Source organism: Pundamilia nyererei, unplaced genomic scaffold (genome assembly GCF_000239375.1).
Source record: "Pundamilia nyererei isolate P.nyererei 1_Seehausen unplaced genomic scaffold, PunNye1.0 scaffold00046, whole genome shotgun sequence".
In the NCBI taxonomy this organism is placed as follows: Eukaryota; Metazoa; Chordata; class Actinopteri; order Cichliformes; family Cichlidae; genus Pundamilia; species Pundamilia nyererei.
This window is the reverse complement of record NW_005187447.1, coordinates 3,447,673-3,464,382: the sequence shown is the minus strand read 5'-3', so window position 1 is coordinate 3,464,382 and position 16,710 is coordinate 3,447,673. Positions and strand designations below refer to the sequence as shown.

Here is a 16,710-nt window from a genome sequence, read left to right as displayed (position 1 = left end):
GATTTTAGTGAGCATGCTCAGAACGTGGCTTGTTGGAAGACTGCAAACGTTTTATGTACATGAGGAAAAAAACACTTTAATATAAACAGAAAACACCTGAGCATGTTCAGTCTGACTTCCTGTAACTTAAAACTCAAAATTGCAGCTTACAATCAAACAATCAGGAGGAGTGGGGGGTGAGGGGTACAGCAGTCAGCAGGACGTTCTCCAGCGTGACATCACTGCTGATGTAACGAGTCAGTTTGCTGCTGAATCCTTTCATCTGCAGGAAGTGACACCTGCCGTGGTCAATCAGCTGTTTGCATAGACGGCCGAGCTGCTCACGTTCAGAAGCCGACAGAAACCTGTCACGCACAGACGTGCACACACATAGACACACAAACACAGTGTGTTAGTTCAGTGTAAACATGCAGACAGTCCTGATTATTATACGCTAGGAACATTAAACTCTAGCCCCTCCTTCTCTTCCAGTAGACCCTCCTGCTCCGAAGCTTGATTTTCATGTTCATCACTTGTGCACTGATGAGATCAGAGTATGTGCAGTGTCAGTCCTCCGTGTTTAGCCTGTGTGACACGCTGACATCAGCTCGTCACAGACCTTACACTGAATAGAGCTAATAAATATTTAGAAAAAGGATTTCCAGCTGCTTCATGAATCTATGGATCACATGTGTGAACTGAAATAAATCCACTCTCCTGTCCTTCACTTTGTCTCTGCAGCTGATTCTGAACATAAAACACTGACATGCTGCTGACTTGTGCTGATAGGTTGGTTAAACCTCCTTAAAGCCCAGCACAAGCTGCTCGATGTGGTGTTTGAAGGTGCTGATGTGAATCAGTAAAGAGGGATTATTCTTAACCGTGGATCATGGAAAGCTGCTCTAAAATAAAACCAGAGGAACGAAGACTTCTTCAAATCTTCATTGAGTAAATCTGATTTTTTTTTTCTAAACTACAGAAACTTTCTACTTCGGGCTGGGTCCATACAGCCATCGGTGACAGGTTTCAGGGGCAGAGGTCAAATATTTACCCATTCACAGCGTCTGTCTCTTCTGCTGGTTCGTGCTCTTCGCCATCTCCTCTCTGATTGGTCGGTCTGAGTCCACACGTGGCCCAACTGGACATCCGACAGAAAGCAGAGAACTCCCGCGCCCCGAGTCCTCTCTGCAGAAAGAACTGCTGCCCGACGTAGTGACGCCAATCACAGCGATGGTGGCAGCACAGTGCCACTGTCAGGCCCAGCACTGGGCCAGGACCACAACCTGTTGGTGCTGATTCAAGACCCCCTCCTGACCTTGGCTCAGATGGTTCTGATGGTCTGAGGCGTTTATGGGGCGGTTCTTCTTCCTCCGACTGTCCTGCAGTTTCCAGCAAACAGCGCAGAGCCAGATCTGAGAACGGAACCAGCATATGATGAGACTAGACAAGTACTACAGAAATGCTAGTTTCCAGGTGGATGTTGGTGTACTTCAGCTGAAGTTCTGAGAAAAACATAAACTGATCTCCAGGTTTTGCCCTGCCAGGTAAAACCAAACCCATCATGCTTCAGCACAGGTGGAGGTGTACTGCCATCAGAGAGCAGGATGGAACTTGCAGGAACCAGCGTAGAGCAGCAGTTACTGTGGAATTATGAGCCAGATGTTGCTTACCACCAATCAGAGCTGATTGGCTTTTTTGGCTGTTCTCACCTGTCGCCGCTCCACACAGGTGTTTACCAACTCCGACCAGAGGCAGTTTCTTCTCGCAGAGCAGAGGGACTTTACCTGAAAGCATGAGAGAAACAGGTCAGGAGAGGTCAGAGCACCACAGTGTCCATATGTTCCTGTCTTACTTAGATCCAGATGCTGAATGTCCACCTGCAGCCTCTCAAACTGAACTCCAGCATCCTGATGTTTCCCGTCCACCTGCAACAGAACGCACCTGTTTCACCTATCAATCAAACTGATCAGCTGCTTTCAGTCTTAATCACAGTCTGTACATAAAAGATGAACACACCATCAGTGTATGAGGTGTGAATCGGAGGAACACCGACATGCGACAGCGACGCTTCCACTTTTATTTTAAAGCCAGAAATGAAAATATGGAAAGCAGCAGGTGAGCAGGCGGGGTTCTGAAGGTACTTGGGTTGTCGGGGGTTTGGGTTTGAGTTTAGGGTGAAGTGGATTTCAGAATCAGGGCTGTACCTTGAACCGGGTGCTGCAGCGCTCCACCAGCAGCAGCTGCAGGTCTTCACAGGTCTTCAGATGCTCGCAAGTCTTCAGGGCCTCGTGGATCCAGTGGGACAGCTTCCCTCGACCCGCTCCGAACTCCACAAAGCACCGCCCCCTTCCCAGCAGCCCCAGCTCCTCCATGTGACCTAAGATGGAAGACTGAGCACACCCGGCAGGTCAGACGGAGATTAGTTTTACTTCTCAGTTTAATTCTTCAGCATGGAAATGAGATGAATACACAGACTAATGGTGCTGTCACCTAGTCTACCTGCTGCTTCAGGTGTTTGTGGGCGGAGTCTCCATTCTTTGGGTTGTGGAGCTCGTCGTGGAGGGCGGGGTGAGACTGGACGCTGTCCTCTAGATCGCACTGCAGTCCTACAACAACAGCAGGGACACCAGGAGAACATCCGCGGATTTACAAAATGTCCAAAAACTTTATGAGTCACACTTAACCCTAACCCAAATTAAACCCGAACTAAACATGACCTGAACCAAAACTAAAACTGACCTAAATTCAAACTAAACCTTAACCCGAAACGAGACCTAACCCCAAATAAATCAAAACTAAAGCTGATCTGAACCCAAATTAAAGCTGACTTAACCCTGACCTAAACTTAATTTACACCCAGTTTAAATATAAACTGAATCTAATCCCAATCCTAACCTACTCAGTGAAAAGACTGTCAGTTTTGTGATGTTTTGTGTCACATCAGCCAAACTGAAGCAGTCGTGTGAGATTGTGAGTACTTCAGCCATCACTGATCACCGGATCTCAGCAGCTCACCTTTGAACGCTGTCTTCAGTTTATCCACCAGAGTTTCCAACTCAGTCCTGCTGAGCTCAGACAGACTCACCTGTAACACATCACCATTATGATGTCACTATCATGATGTCACCATCACTGTCATCAGTGGTTATTATAGTATTTACTGTGCTGGTTTGTGCGTAATGAAGAAGTGTGTGATTGTGTGTGTAGACGCTGCTGTCCATTCTCGGTGCTTCCTCTGCTGTGAAACAAACTGTTTCCTGACAGTGTGTGTGTGAATCGAGCTGCTGTTGGTCTTTAGAGATCAGTGAATGTCTGCCTGGATGAGGCACTGTGAATCAAAGCGTCTGCAGATGTTTTACTTTACCAGTTCTTCTTTGATGAATCAGCATTCGACCACAAAACACCAACGTAAAACCACGAATCAGCTTTCTGTAAGCTGAGACTCCGTGTTAAATAGCCACGGGGCAGGTGAGTCGTTACCTGTCGAAGCGTCTCATCTCCATCAGCTGATCCAGCGTTGATGTTTTGGACAAAGTAAACCTGCAGGAGATCAAACGTTCATCTCTGTGGAAACACTTGGATAAACACGCAATCGCTGATCAACTGATGGATCAATAGCGTCTCACCGGTTTGGCTTTCTCTCTGGAGTTGCATTTCTTCAAGTGTTTCTGGAGTTTGTCTTCACTCACGGTGCTGAAACACATAAAAAAGCAGAGTAGGATCAATAGCTACCAGTGATCAGCTTCCTGTCAGCCGATCAATGACCTGATTGATGACTGATGTGTTGTCACTCACTGTTTGGGGTCCAGAGGACAGACGATCCTCCTGCTGCCACCCCCGTCCTCCTCCTGGAAACAGGAAACACATCACAGGCTCATGACATCACAGCTGATCGACATCATTGTTCTTCTTAAACTCGCTGATATCTGCAGCACGGGTCAGTCTGCCTGCTCAGATGTGAGCTCAGACCACCCCACTGATTTCTGAAATCTGGACGAATTCGTCATCGCTTCATGTACGCTCGTAGCTTTCCACGGTGAGTTTTTTTCAGGACGTTGTCCGGTGTGTCCATGGCAAGTTCGCATCTGGAAAAATTAAGAAAAAATTACGACTTCTTCTTCATCACTTCTATTGTTGCAGGATAGGATCAAAGTCTTCTCCGTGGTATCGACCATTGTATTCTAGTACGGTGGCGAGCCCAGTGCCAAATCCCCACAAAGACATCTGCAGCAGTGAGTCCAGAGCGCAGACTGACCCGTGCTGTTAAACCTCATACAGAACCCCATTACCTCACAATCACGAGCACTGAGCCTGCAAATAAATGAATGCATCAGATTTCTTCATGCAGCTTCAAATGATCCAACTCTAGCAGCTACAAACTGCTCACCTGCACTGAGCCACCGCAGACTCTTCAGGCATAACCTTGTGATCATCATCATGCCATTGCAAACTATATGATTCCTATGGTATGTCCACACGTGTGCCGTATATACAGGTGTACAGTATAGTCTGAATAAAGAGATCTTCATTCTGTGTGTGCATGCATTACATTAATGTAGTGCACACCTCATCATGATCTGTGGTTTGATCTGTAATAAGATATCCGACTTCATTCCAGACAGTGAGATATTAAGACTATATTGTAATCACTCCCCCGTTCAAATCCTTGAATTCAGGTGTTCCATCACTTCCATGTCCACGGGTGTATAAAATCAGCATCTGGGCATGGAGACTGCTTCTATACACATTTGCAAAGAATGGCTCGCTCTCGGGAGCTGAGTGAGCTCCAGCGTCGTGCTGTGATAGGACGCTAGAAGTGTCTTTGCAATATCCACAGCCAGCTGTTAGTGGGATTATAACCAAGTGGAAACGACTGGGAATGACAACAACTCAGCCATGAAGTGGTCGGCCATGCAAATCACAGACCGGACTCAGAGGATGCTGAGGATCATGGTGCACAGAGTTCACAGACTTTCTGCAGAGTCAACCTTTACACGCGTCCAAACTTCACGTGGCCTTCAGATTATCTTAAGAACAATGCGTGGAATGGGTTTCCATGGCAACCAGCTGCATCCAAGCCTTACATCACCAAACAAATAGCAAAGCATGTGCCACTGGACTCTAGAGCCATGGAGACGTGTTCTCTGGAGTGACCAATCACGCGTCTCCGATGGATGAGAGTAGGTTTGTGGTTGCCAGGACAACGGTACTTGTCTGACTTCACTGTACCAAGCGTAAAGTTTGGGGGAGGGGGTTTTATAGTGTGGGGTGTTTTCCAGGAGTCGGGTTCCACCCCTTAGTTCCAGTGAAAGGAACTCATCATGCTTCAGCAGACCGACACACTTTGGACACTTTCATCTTTGCGACTTTGTGGGCATACTTTGGGGATGGCCCCTTCTTGTTCCTGACCGGTCCACCTGGAGCCAGATCACACCTGAGCAAGTGACTGTATCCGTGAACTCACCATGGTCGCGTGCTCCCCGCAGTACTTTCTGCCTTTTCCCGCCACCATCTTACAGAAACGCTTCTTCTTCTGCACGAAGAAACAGCAGCGGCTGGGCTCCGGGGCCGCCATGTTGTAGGACACGAAAGCAGCTGCCTTCAGGTGCCCGATGGAGTGTGGGAAATACCACCGAAGAAGGAACACCACGTGGTTTACTGCGTAAAAACATGACGGCTGTCTAATAGATGGTTTTTTTTTTATAAATCACTGAAATGATTTTACTGTAGCTTTACCTGTATGGTTCGCGATCCCGTTTGGGTTTCTCAGCGTCAACTTAAAGAACAATTTAAAATTACCAATCTGATGATCCAGCTCTTAAAGTTTTTTCACTAAAGTCGAAAGTTAATTTTAATCCGCAGAAACGTGTCCTTATACTTTAAGATGTTTACTTTTCTGAGCAGGCTTCAGTTTGGTGAAGACTATTCGACGTTTTGATCTTTATTCTTTGGTTTACGAAACTATAAAACTCGTTTTTCCCGAGCTGCCCCTGAAAACAGCTCTGACTTCTGATTGGACAGCTACATGGCTGTCCATTCTCTTTGGCCGACTGATGTGCCATTTAAATCATTATCCCGCCTCTAGCAGCGGCGGGGTGGGGCTGTGGCTGAGGATGCTGTGACGTTAGCGGTGGACAGTCCATGCCATGATGGCGGCGGAGCGGGGCGGCGGTCCCGGCACTCCTCCCGGCTCTCCTGCCGGCGCCTCCCGGACTGCGGCGGATCACTCGGTCCTAGTGGTGGTGGGAACGCTGCGACCCGCGGAGCTGCTGGAGCGGGTACTGCAGCAAATAGAAACAGGTGAGTTCTGGAAGTTCAGGAGAATAGAGCTGCGGGGCCGGAGGTCCCCACAGCCCTTCACAATAAAAGTCCGGGAGGCTGCTGTTGTTAGAATGAGCTGTGCCCGGTCCGAAGTTTTAGAGACTTTATCGCTTTGAAGCTGATGCAGAGAAACTTTGAACATAATTGTAAAGAGTAACTAGCACCTCGTTTTATTTGACATTTATGAAACCTTTTCCGGTTCGGGTGCAGCTGTTTAACGAGTCCAGTGTGCAGGTTTCTTTTTCGGGTCACTTTAGAGACTCTCAGAAACTGAGACTGATTCACACTGAGCTCTGTGACGAGGTCTAAGCTTTTTATTTCCGGATTTTATCCGAAAAAATAAAATGCATACTACTGAGTCATTATTTTATTTTTTGAAAATGCGTCTCGCCGGAAGTGGGCAATTGTGTTTCTTAATTTTCCGGACTTTCTGTAAAAGTAGGTTCACAGAAAACGAACAGAGCAACTATCAGGAGGACAATTTGATATCTGTTCAATATGATTAATGCGATCTCTGATTCATCTGAAAGAGTTTTGAGTTCTGAAACACGCTGAGCTGATTCACTGTCTAACCTTTAGACTGATCACAGTCCACACACACACTTGTCTCTCAGCCTGTTTATTACAGCTGTTTTATGATGAGTGTGCGTGTACAAACTCACTCTCTGTCCACTCGCACAAAAAGAGGAAGTTGTGTTACTAAATATCACTGACTTCCTGTTTGCAGTAGAAATGGTCTATCTGACAGTGATGTGCGGCTGATATCTGAGGTTTCACAGCCATAGCACGCCAACAACAAGCTGTATATGAAAGATGTAACCTCGGTGATTTCACCCACTGCTTCGTGGACTCTGTACAGACTTAGTTACCTGCTAATTAGTGACAGCCAATCAAAATCCTTTAATAGCCCTTATTAACTGGAGCTCAGATTTCCTGGATGGCCTGTTAGTACAGTAACCTCACAGCAGCCATGTAAGATAATGTCATTAAAATGAAAATGTTCAGCCCTTTTTTGTTTCTTATTAATGTCCAGGTGTGCGCTGCTGGGCGGTAGATCTGGACGTCTCCGTTCTGGATCAACAGCTGAAGCTCTTTGTGTCGAGACATTCAGCCTTCCTGTCAGAAGAAGTGCGAGGTAAGCCTGTATTGGGATTGATTGGAGGAAAGAGGAGTGGTCAGACACTCGGGGTGGATTTGTACCCGGGCCTCTTAAGCCAGTACCCTGTGGACCTCCATGTTTGATGTGTTCTCTGATGCTGACCCTGGCGGCCTCGGAGGATTTTAAAATGCATGAAATGCTTTCGATCAGCAGAGGAAAGTCCCGCTGATGCCTTTATCAATAGCATCATTAATTTCTGTTCAGCAGGATGATGGCACACTGGGGTGTTTTAGATCAAATGAAAAGCAGTTTTGTCCTGTGACTTGTGCTCATGGCCACAAGCTGATGGCGTGAGGCAGCGCTTCTGTTTTTTTGTAAACAGGACCTCAGACTGAGGCGGCAAGGACAGCTTTACAGAAACTGTCAGCAGCTCAGGACTCTGCAGGAGGCGTGAAGAACCGCGAGTCCTCAAACACGGCCGCTTGTGTCACATGACCTGGAGTCTGAAAGAAAATCACAAGGACTTTTAGATGTGTGCAGGATTGTGAGGGTGACCAAACGGATGAAGGTTCGCACAAGTGTCAGACTGTGTGTGTGTTCCCTGAACCTCTGAAAGAAACCGTACTTCATGTTTTCGTTCCCTTTTAGCTGAAACGTTAAAGCGGGAAAACCTCACCGTCAGCTCACAGGAAGCTCTGTAACGGGACAGTGATCAGACATTAGTTGCTGAGTTTAAATTATTAATGTTCGGGGTGGGATGTGGGTCCATCTCAGGTCATAACAGTTTAAAAACACCTGACCGTCTCAGTCTGAGCGATGCAGTTTCACGTGCAGCAGTTGCCAATTTCCTCTGCAGACGTTCTTCCAGCTTCATTCACTGAAGGATCCGAGTGGAGTTTTCTTCAGAATGAACAGGTTTCTGTGGATGCTGGTTACAGAATGTTCCACGTGTTTTGTTCTGAAACGATCGAGAACCAGTCACATATCACCTGTGACTGGGAGATATCCTTGTCACTGACAGGTCCTGCTAACATGGATAAACAAAGATCCATCCATCCATTCTCTTCCTCCTATTCTTTTTTTTTTGGGTTGCGGGGGCTGGAGCCTATCCCAGATGTCTTAGGGCAAGAGGCAGGGCACACCCTGAACAGGTGGCCAGTCTGTCACAGGGCTAACACATAGACACAGATACGTGGACCTCAGAATCTGTTTGAGATAACCACAGATAGACGGTACTTCTTGTGACCTTACTGATGGGGTATCCAAACTGAGCTTGCCGTCCACTGTGATGCGTGATGCCGAGCTTCCTGACACTCACCGTGACACAGAGATGATGAATATGAAGGCAAGGGGCAGCTCTCTGACGGGGAGTCCAGAGCAAAGCGGTGATGGGGAGGTTGAGTGTCGTCAAAATTTGGTGGTCATAATAATGATGAAGAAGATGAACATCATCATCATCAGTTTTGAGGGTTTAAAGTTGACATTTTATAACTTTGCTGTGTTTTCCTTTAATTTGACCCTCCCAATCTTAACACTTGGTCTAAACTGAGGAGTTGAAGGCTCCTCAAATTCTGCTCAGCTCCTCTGAGGCCTTTCAGTGCATCTGAAAGACTAACAGCTGATGGCCCAGGTGTTTACCCTCTGCCTCACCTAAGAGGAAAGTTGACCTGGGACAGGTCAGCGACTTAAAGGCGACGACACGGACAGAGGGTAAATCAGACTGTGGCACAGTTGATCCAACAGGACGGAGTGAAGTCATCAGTCTGAGGGGCTTTAAACAGAGACAGATAATTGGTTGTTCCATCCAAACACAAACACAGTCAGCTGAGACTCTGCTGAGCCGCCCAAAGACATACAGACGATTGTGGCTCAAAGAGTTGGCAGTTCGTCTTGTAACCGAAAGGTTGCCGGTTCGAGTCCCTCGTTGTGTCCTTGGGCAAGACACTTCACCTACCGCCTACTGGTGATGGCCAGAGGGGCAGCCTCGCTTCTGTCAGTCTGCCCCAGGGCAGCTGTGGCTACAACTGTAGCTTGCCTCCACCAGTGTATGAATGTGAGAGTGAATGAATAGTGGAATTGTACAGCGCTTTGAGGGCCCCGAAAAATGCTATATAAATGCAATCCATTATTATTATTATTATTATTATTAGTATTATTATTATTATACGTGCGCACACACACGCACCCAGACAGACAGACACGCATGCACACAGATGATGAGCTTTAGTTTCAATGGATGTATTTTCAGTGGAACCTGGCAGGGAGTGTGGTGGGTGGATGTGGTCTTGAGCGATGTCCCACCAATGAATGAGCAGCTGCAGCACTCATGGAGAGAACAGGAGAGTGAGCAGGAATTAGGGCAAACCTGAGGGAAGATCTCCCCCTGACACTCGTTTGTCCTGTTTGTGTTTTTCAGGTCAGCGGACTCTCCAGCACAGCGGGGACGTCCTGGACACGCAAGTCGTGGTGAATCCAGGCTCAGAGTTTGTTTCCTCAGAGGTGAGTCAGACGTCAACCTTTACAGATGTTTTCTCAGCTGTTGGCAGGCTCTCGCGTACACGGAGATCAGCTGATCTCCTGTATATCTGAGAATACTTCCTGGCTCAGTTTGCTAGGTGTGTGTCTGAGTATGTTTTTATTTCCTCTGAGCTGCACCGATGATGCATTTCCTGTTTCAGGTGCGGCGGCTTGTCTGCAATCCATCGCGCCGCAAACTGCTGATTCTCGCCGGTCAGTGTGTTGAGGGCAGCGGCGACATTGTACTGCAGAAAGGCTGCTTCTCCCTCAGCAACCTCATCCAGATTTTTTCTGACGAGGAGGTAAGCAAACTGTGTCTTTGTTGGTTTTGTTTACACAGCACGTTTAAGTGCTTGCTGATGTTCAAGTTGCTTGACTCTGTGTCGACAGGTCGGTGAACTGCTGAGCTCGGCAGGCCCAGCGGTGAAGCCTAGCCTCACCCTCAGCTGTCCAGACTCTGGCCTTTGGAAGGAGCCGGCACTGGAGAAACACAATCTGCAAGACTTCATAAACATTCGGATCAACCCTCCCCCAGTCCTGCCCGAGATGGAGGGTTTGCAAGAGTTCATAGAGTACCTTTTGGAGTCTCTGGAGCCCGAGTCTCCCTTCGACCTACTGGAGCCCCCAAGCACCGTGGGCTTCCTGAAGCTGTCTCGACCTTGCTGCTACATCTTCCCTGGCGGGAGGGGTGACTCTGCCTTCTTCGCTGTTAATGGTTTTAATGTCTTGGTGAACGGCGGCTCTGACTCACGCTCCAGCTTTTGGAAACTGGTTCGACACTTGGACAGGATTGACGCTGTACTGTTGACACACATCGGAGTGGACAATCTGCCGGGCGTGAACAGTCTGCTGCTGAGGAAAGTTTCCGAGCAGGACGACGAGGCTGCCGGATCCCATCCCGAAGAGGACTGGATGAAAAACCTCATCTCCCCTGAGATCGGGGTGGTCTTTCTCAATGTTCCCGACAGGCTGAAGTTCATCCAGGAAGATCCAAGCGAGCTGCGGAGCTGCGATCAGGCAGCAGTTGCTCTGCAGCACCTGCAGAGACTGGCGATCAGACCAGAACCCCTGAACCGGCCTAACGGACCTAGCATAGAACCCGTGATCTTGTTCCAAAAGATGGGAGTTGGTCGTCTGGAGCTTTACACTCTGAATCCGGTCAGCGGTAGCAAAGAGCTCGAAGCTTTGATGCAGACTTGGCCAAACAATGGATCGAATGTGAAGGGCTCAGATCTTCCACTGCCGTGCCTTGTTTCCATTTGTGCTTTGTTGGTCTGGCACCCATCCAGCCCTCAGGAGAAAATCATCCGTGTGCTCTTCCCAGGGTGCACGCCTCAGACCAAAATTCTGGATGGACTTGAGAAACTCAAACATCTGGATTTCCTGAAACTACCAGCAGTGTGTTTGAAGGACCTGGAAACATCCAAAATCGAAAAGCAACCAAAACGAGCAGACAGTCGAGAAAGCCTTAAGTCCCAGTCTAAGGACTTCAGACCCAGTAGTGCCTTACAGAAAGACAAACTTGGACGAGTGGATGCCAAAAAACAAGAGATGAAAACCAAGCCTAGGGTAGCAGCTGACTCTGTACCTAAAGACAGAAAGGATGCTGAAGAAAAGCCCAAAACAAAGGAACCAGAGGCTAAATCGAAGCCAGCGAAATCTGCTGAAAAGCTCATTCCAAAGAAAGAGGTTTTAAAAGAAGAGAAGAAGGAAGTGAAGAAGAAAGACAAGAAGGAAGAGAGTGGAGAGAAAAAGAAAGAAGCAACAAAGAAAGAAATCCCAAGTATGAAGCCAAGGAAAGACTTCAAATCTGAACCAAAAAAAGACGTGAAGAGGGACGTGAAGAGCGATGAGAAGAAGGCAGCAAAGCCAGCCATTAAAGAAGTGAAGAAAGCCACAAGTGCAGCTTCAACAGCAAGTGCAGAAATAAGAAAACCTTCTGGGAAGACCAGCACTCTGAAGAAGGATGGGACTCTTCCCAAGAAAGATACTTTGAACAAAGGGACGAAAGGCAAACCGGTGTCAAAGGAGCAGGAGACCCAGAAGGAGGTGGCTCGCTCTAAGGTGTCCACACCCGAGGACATGACGGCTGAATTTGAAAGACTTCGATTGGAAGATGAGAATGGGAATAGTGGTAAAAGTGCAAAGTCCAGGGGGTTGAATCCTGACGAAGTAAAGTCCAACGGGAACCCGACTTCCGCAGTAGAGAGTCCAGAGAAGTTTCGCTGCTCAGAGACTGATCATGATATGGTCACTGCCTCCTCACTGGTCGCTAAAACTCCAAAAGGTGATCTTAGTGTGAACTTTGACCTCACCCAGACCACATATGAGCCAGTGGACAGATCCTTGAAAAATGGACCCGATGTCTGCATGGAGGAAAAGACCCTGGAGCTGGTCTCTCCTGCAGATTCTGCCCCAAACAGTGCTGGACATACCCCTTTCTACCAGTCCCTCGAAGAGGACATTCGTGGCTTGGGCGAGGACAGTGGCCTCGAGGCAAGAGGGTCTAGTCTAGGCTTTGAGGACTACAATCAGGGAAGTTCATGTAGGACCTCTGACCTCAGCTCCCTGCCTGAAGGTCTGGAAAACTCCACATCCTCTCAAGATAAACCGTCCAGCCTTCTGACCCTCAGTCCTTTTAAGGACATCATGCCGGACTCCTCCCCAACCATGACCTCCATGCCGGCTGAGGTTGGCTCACCTCACTCTACAGAGGTTGATGAATCACTTTCAGTGTCTTTAGAGCAGGTTCTGCCCCCCCCTGCTGCCTCCCCCAAAGTCTGCGCCAACGGCCACGTTATTGACTTGGACTCCAGTGCTGGGATAGCCTTGAGGTCTGCCCATAACGGGTGCTGTGGAAACAGATCAGAGGACCACATCCATGGGATGTCAGAGGTCATCTCAGATGTTCTTCACGACGTCGACCTCTGCTTGGTTTCCCCATGTGAGTTCCAGCATCCCAGAACCTCGGAGAACCATCAGCAGCACGTGAGCCCCAGCCTCGCCACGGGAACGTCTCCAGACGTCTCTGATAACAACAACCACTCTCAGGATGCGAGCAGCAGCGACCACACCTCAGCCTACAGTCAGGAGACTCCGCCCACATCAGTAAGCGGCACCCTGCCCACCACCACTGATTCTGATATCCCCCCCAGCACAGAGGACTGTCCTTCCATCACAGCCGACATTGATTCTGAAGATGATTCCAGCGGGTTCTTTCCACCCACCCAACCACAGGAACATCCTACATCACACTTTACCCACAGGGCAGGGCAGCACGACCCACCGCCAGCGCCGGTCAAGGACCTCCCTCCTCTACCGCCGCAGCCTGGAGCCTGTATGGCTGACTCAGAGCCTGACAAGAAGAGCTCAGCCGGAAAGACAAAGAAACCGCTGCAGAGAATGTCGTCAGGGAGCACAGTGGCCCAGAATGGAAGGTCGAAGGTCGGCAGCTCCACAGGGTCCTTAAAGATGGCGTCCAGCCTCGATGCCAAGCCCTCATCCCGGAGTTCACTGGGTGGATCTAGAATCGGAGCTGCAAAACCTCAATCCTCAGGTATACCTTCAGATTATAACCCACGCAGTGACCTGCTGCATGAAGTCACTGAGGCTTAATCAGGAAATCAAAAAGCATGGCCACTGATTTATTGTGCTTGTCACAAACTGCCTCACTCAGAGTTAAATAAAGATAGCAGATCATAAAACCCTGGTTTATGATCATGGTTCTTTTTGTTTCTTCTTTTGGATCCAGGTTCCAGAGCTTCGGGTTCCTCCGGGTCTGAGGGTTCTGCGGTCTATGTGGATCTGGCCTACCTGCCGTCCGGGACTGCCTCCACCACTGTGGACTTGGACTTCTTCAGGCGCCTCCGCTCCTCATATTACATTGTGAGTGGAGACGACCCGGTGAAGGAGGCGGCGATGAGGAGCATCCTGGATGCACTGCTGGAGGGGAAGAGCAGCTGGCCGGACATCCAGGTTTGTGACACTTTCTTCACCTTCCCATCTGCTCACGAGCTGCTCTGTGATTGGTGTTTCTCCGGGCTTTTCTCAGGTGACGCTGATCCCAACGTTTGATTCGCTGGCGATGCACGAGTGGTACCAGGAGACCCACGATAGGCAGCGGGAGCTGTCAGTCACCGTGCTGGGCAGCAACAGCACCGTCGCCATGCAGGAGGAAACCTTCCCTGCCTGCAAGGTCGAGTTCTGAGGTCGAAGCCCCACCCCCTTCCCCTTTGCCACGGTTGCACCCAGACCAGCGTGATGAGGAGGCTGGCTGTGAGCATGCTCAGTTAGAAACACTTTCTCTCACCTGTGTGACGACATTTTCTCACCTGCTGGATCAGCACCTTCATCTCACCTAAGAGCAAACATTAACACGTAGCATGACAGAAAGTTGAAAAACCGTGTGACAAGTAAACACAATGGCTTGGGCGAGGCACGGAGGTTAAAATGAATCAGTGTTTTATAAAGAAGCGAACGACAAGAAAGATTTTTATCAAAGAAGCGTGACGCTGGCATGATGTGTCTGTTCAGTTAGGTTGTGTCAGTGTCTTATGATTTACTATTCTCTGTTTAGCCCCTCCCCCCACTTGCCTCTTCGTTTTAAGCTTATCTCGAGGTTCTCCTGCAGGGTGGAGGAGACCGACCCGACAATGACTCGCTGTTGTCAGAGCCGCCAATTAGATTTTTACCTCACAGGAAACACGCTAGGTGGGGTTTATCTCTAAACTCGTGAGCTTACAAACGAAGACATTATAAGACCAAAGGACTAACGAGTCAATCAGACAATCTGCTGTCCTTTTCTGCGAGGTAATCTTCCTGTTTTTGCAAATGGAGTCTTGCACTTGCTCCAGGTAAAGCAGTGAAACCTTGTAAATATAAGAGCTACGTGAACACACTGAAAACTAGGCGATTTAGGGGGCGTGGCATATAGGGGCAGGTAAACTGGATCAGAAGCTTATACACTGCGGGGAAAATGAACCGACGTCCCCTCAGTGGAGGCAGTTTTATTGCATTTCAATGCAGGTCGTATAAACACCTGGTCATGTCTCCATCATCTGATCCTGGGCTGTGCAAGTAAATGAGACCATGAGCCTCTCAGAACGACAACAAGTTTGTGATTACTAACGCCATCGTTATCATCGCCATCAGGGTGACTTCACTGTGTCTCTGAGGTGTGCTCGTTGAGCAGTCCGGTGTGATGGTGGACGCGGGTCAGTCAGAGAACATTTGAAGATTCAAGCACGAGATCCAAAGGTTGATTCTGTCGGCGACAAAGAGTGTGAGGCTGTGACAGATATCCGACATAACTTCAACGTTCAGGTGACATCAGTAAGGCTGGTGTCATTAAAGCGCCTAAGGGCGACTGGTGTGATTTGGTGCTATATAAATGAAAATGTATTAACTTAAGCTCCACCTCCTGTTTACCATCGGCATCATCAGGGTAACGAACAGTAATCAAACTCAGGTCACGGACACTGAAGTAAACAAACAGCCTTTTTTTTTTTATTGTAGTTGTAAAACCAGCTGTTCACATCTCTGATTGGGTCTGTCTGATGTTAGGATGAGAGTTGGTTAGCTTGTGGATGTGCTTCACTCCGTGACTCGTCTGACCTTTAACCTCAGCGGTGATTTAAGACAGACCTTGTGATGATTACCTGATTATCTCAGTGGGAATGTTCCTGTCCCTCAGTTACAGTAAAGCACACAGAGGTCACAGGACTGTAAGCGTTTGATTAAGTAGTGGTGTTTCGTTCCCGATAATCTTCAGAAGATTGTCAGGGAAACCGGAGATGTAGTGTCTCTGGTTTCCCTGACGACGGTCGTTCAACTTCCTGTCCTGAAGGTTCTGGTCCAGTTGCATTTCCTGCTTTGACCTCAGCACAGATCTTCCCCCGTTCTTCCTTGGTGTGCTTCAAGTACTACACTACCCACTAGCCTCAGAAGCCATGTCTCAATACAGTCTGTGATCAGTTTGACCTTTGACCCCCTCCCTCGGGTGTTTCTCACACCGTGCAGAGAATTGTGGGTCAGACTGCTACCAGCTGATTGGCTGGCCTGCTGCAGTGCACTCTGGGAAGTGTAGTCCTTCGAGAACCAATGGATTTTCTCTCTGACTGATTTTTGAAAGTCAAAACATTTCATCGGTAATTTATTTATTTAATTTAACATTTTTACAAATAAATCTTCAAACGTGACGTTTGGTACGAGCTGCTTGCCGCCCGTCTCTACCCAATCAGCATGGAGCTGATCAACCGTTAAAGGAACAGTCCGCTGTGTTCGTCCCACCCAGAGGAGCGACTGAAGAACAAACAGATGAAGTTAAAATCAAATCCTTCTGATATTTTATCTTTACAGTGAACATTTAGCTTTTAACTTTTATTCGCAAAGCTTTAAATTTATCTTTTTTTTTACCCAGGAAATGATTTTCAGCTTTAGTTTGTTTGTTTTCTTCAGATTTTCTTCTTTGTGCCTGCAGACAATTTTTTAATATCCAACCAATCAATGAGCTGGAAATCATGAGAGCTGAAAAAAATGTACTGATAATCTCAGACACACACACACACACACACACACACACAAATCATTTGTGCATTGAAACACTAACTGCAATGATTGTCTTTCAAAATAAATGTCCCTTTCACACAGTGTATGCAGTGTTTTATTGTGAAAATCAGTGAAATTGATCTGAGTTTAAATCAATCACTGCTGACATTAAACTCAATTAAACTTAAGCCTTCTGTTAAAGAGCAAGGTCTCGTAAAAGTTTGATTGTGTGCCAGTGAGTTCCACTC

At 48.0% G+C, this 16,710-nt stretch overlaps 2 protein-coding genes across 2 annotated transcripts; one reads left to right on the top strand and one right to left on the bottom strand.

The window, feature by feature from the left end:
- Nucleotides 1-145: 145 nt before the first annotated feature.
- Nucleotides 146-5,760, bottom strand: trmt13 (tRNA methyltransferase 13 homolog). The gene is made up of 12 exons (XM_005732401.2): nt 5,716-5,760; nt 5,444-5,637; nt 3,775-3,827; nt 3,606-3,672; nt 3,460-3,519; nt 2,995-3,064; nt 2,479-2,585; nt 2,184-2,369; nt 1,832-1,904; nt 1,689-1,763; nt 1,031-1,391; nt 146-344 (listed from the first exon to the last, which is right to left on the bottom strand). The coding sequence occupies exons 2-12, from the start codon at nt 5,552-5,554 to the stop codon at nt 161-163; spliced, it is 1,347 nt and encodes a 448-aa protein (XP_005732458.1). The 5' UTR covers nt 5,555-5,637; nt 5,716-5,760; the 3' UTR covers nt 146-160.
- Nucleotides 5,761-6,059: 299 nt separating this feature from the next.
- On the top strand, nt 6,060-16,337 carry map1sa (microtubule-associated protein 1Sa). Its single transcript, XM_005732402.1, has 7 exons — nt 6,060-6,279; nt 7,334-7,435; nt 9,816-9,898; nt 10,078-10,218; nt 10,307-13,472; nt 13,668-13,891; nt 13,968-16,337. The coding sequence occupies exons 1-7, from the start codon at nt 6,126-6,128 to the stop codon at nt 14,121-14,123; spliced, it is 4,026 nt and encodes a 1,341-aa protein (XP_005732459.1). The 5' UTR covers nt 6,060-6,125; the 3' UTR covers nt 14,124-16,337.
- Nucleotides 16,338-16,710: the final 373 nt, after the last annotated feature.

Bases quoted from the DNA above. Each gene is read 5' to 3' on its own strand.
- trmt13 (XM_005732401.2), bottom strand. From the start codon at position 5,554: ATGGCGGCCCCGGAGCCCAGCCGCTGCTGTTTCTTCGTGCAGAAGAAG. The intron at 3,065-3,459 runs GTAACGACTCAC...GATGTGTTACAG, and splicing joins GAGATGAGACGCTTCGACAG to GTGAGTCTGTCTGAGCTCAG. The intron at 1,905-2,183 runs GTACAGCCCTGA...GTTCTGTTGCAG, and splicing joins GCTGCAGCACCCGGTTCAAG to GTGGACGGGAAACATCAGGA.
- map1sa (XM_005732402.1), top strand. From the start codon at position 6,126: ATGATGGCGGCGGAGCGGGGCGGCGGTCCCGGCACTCCTCCCGGCTCT. The intron at 6,280-7,333 runs GTGAGTTCTGGA...ATTAATGTCCAG, and splicing joins ACTGCAGCAAATAGAAACAG to GTGTGCGCTGCTGGGCGGTA. The intron at 13,892-13,967 runs GTTTGTGACACT...GGCTTTTCTCAG, and splicing joins GCAGCTGGCCGGACATCCAG to GTGACGCTGATCCCAACGTT.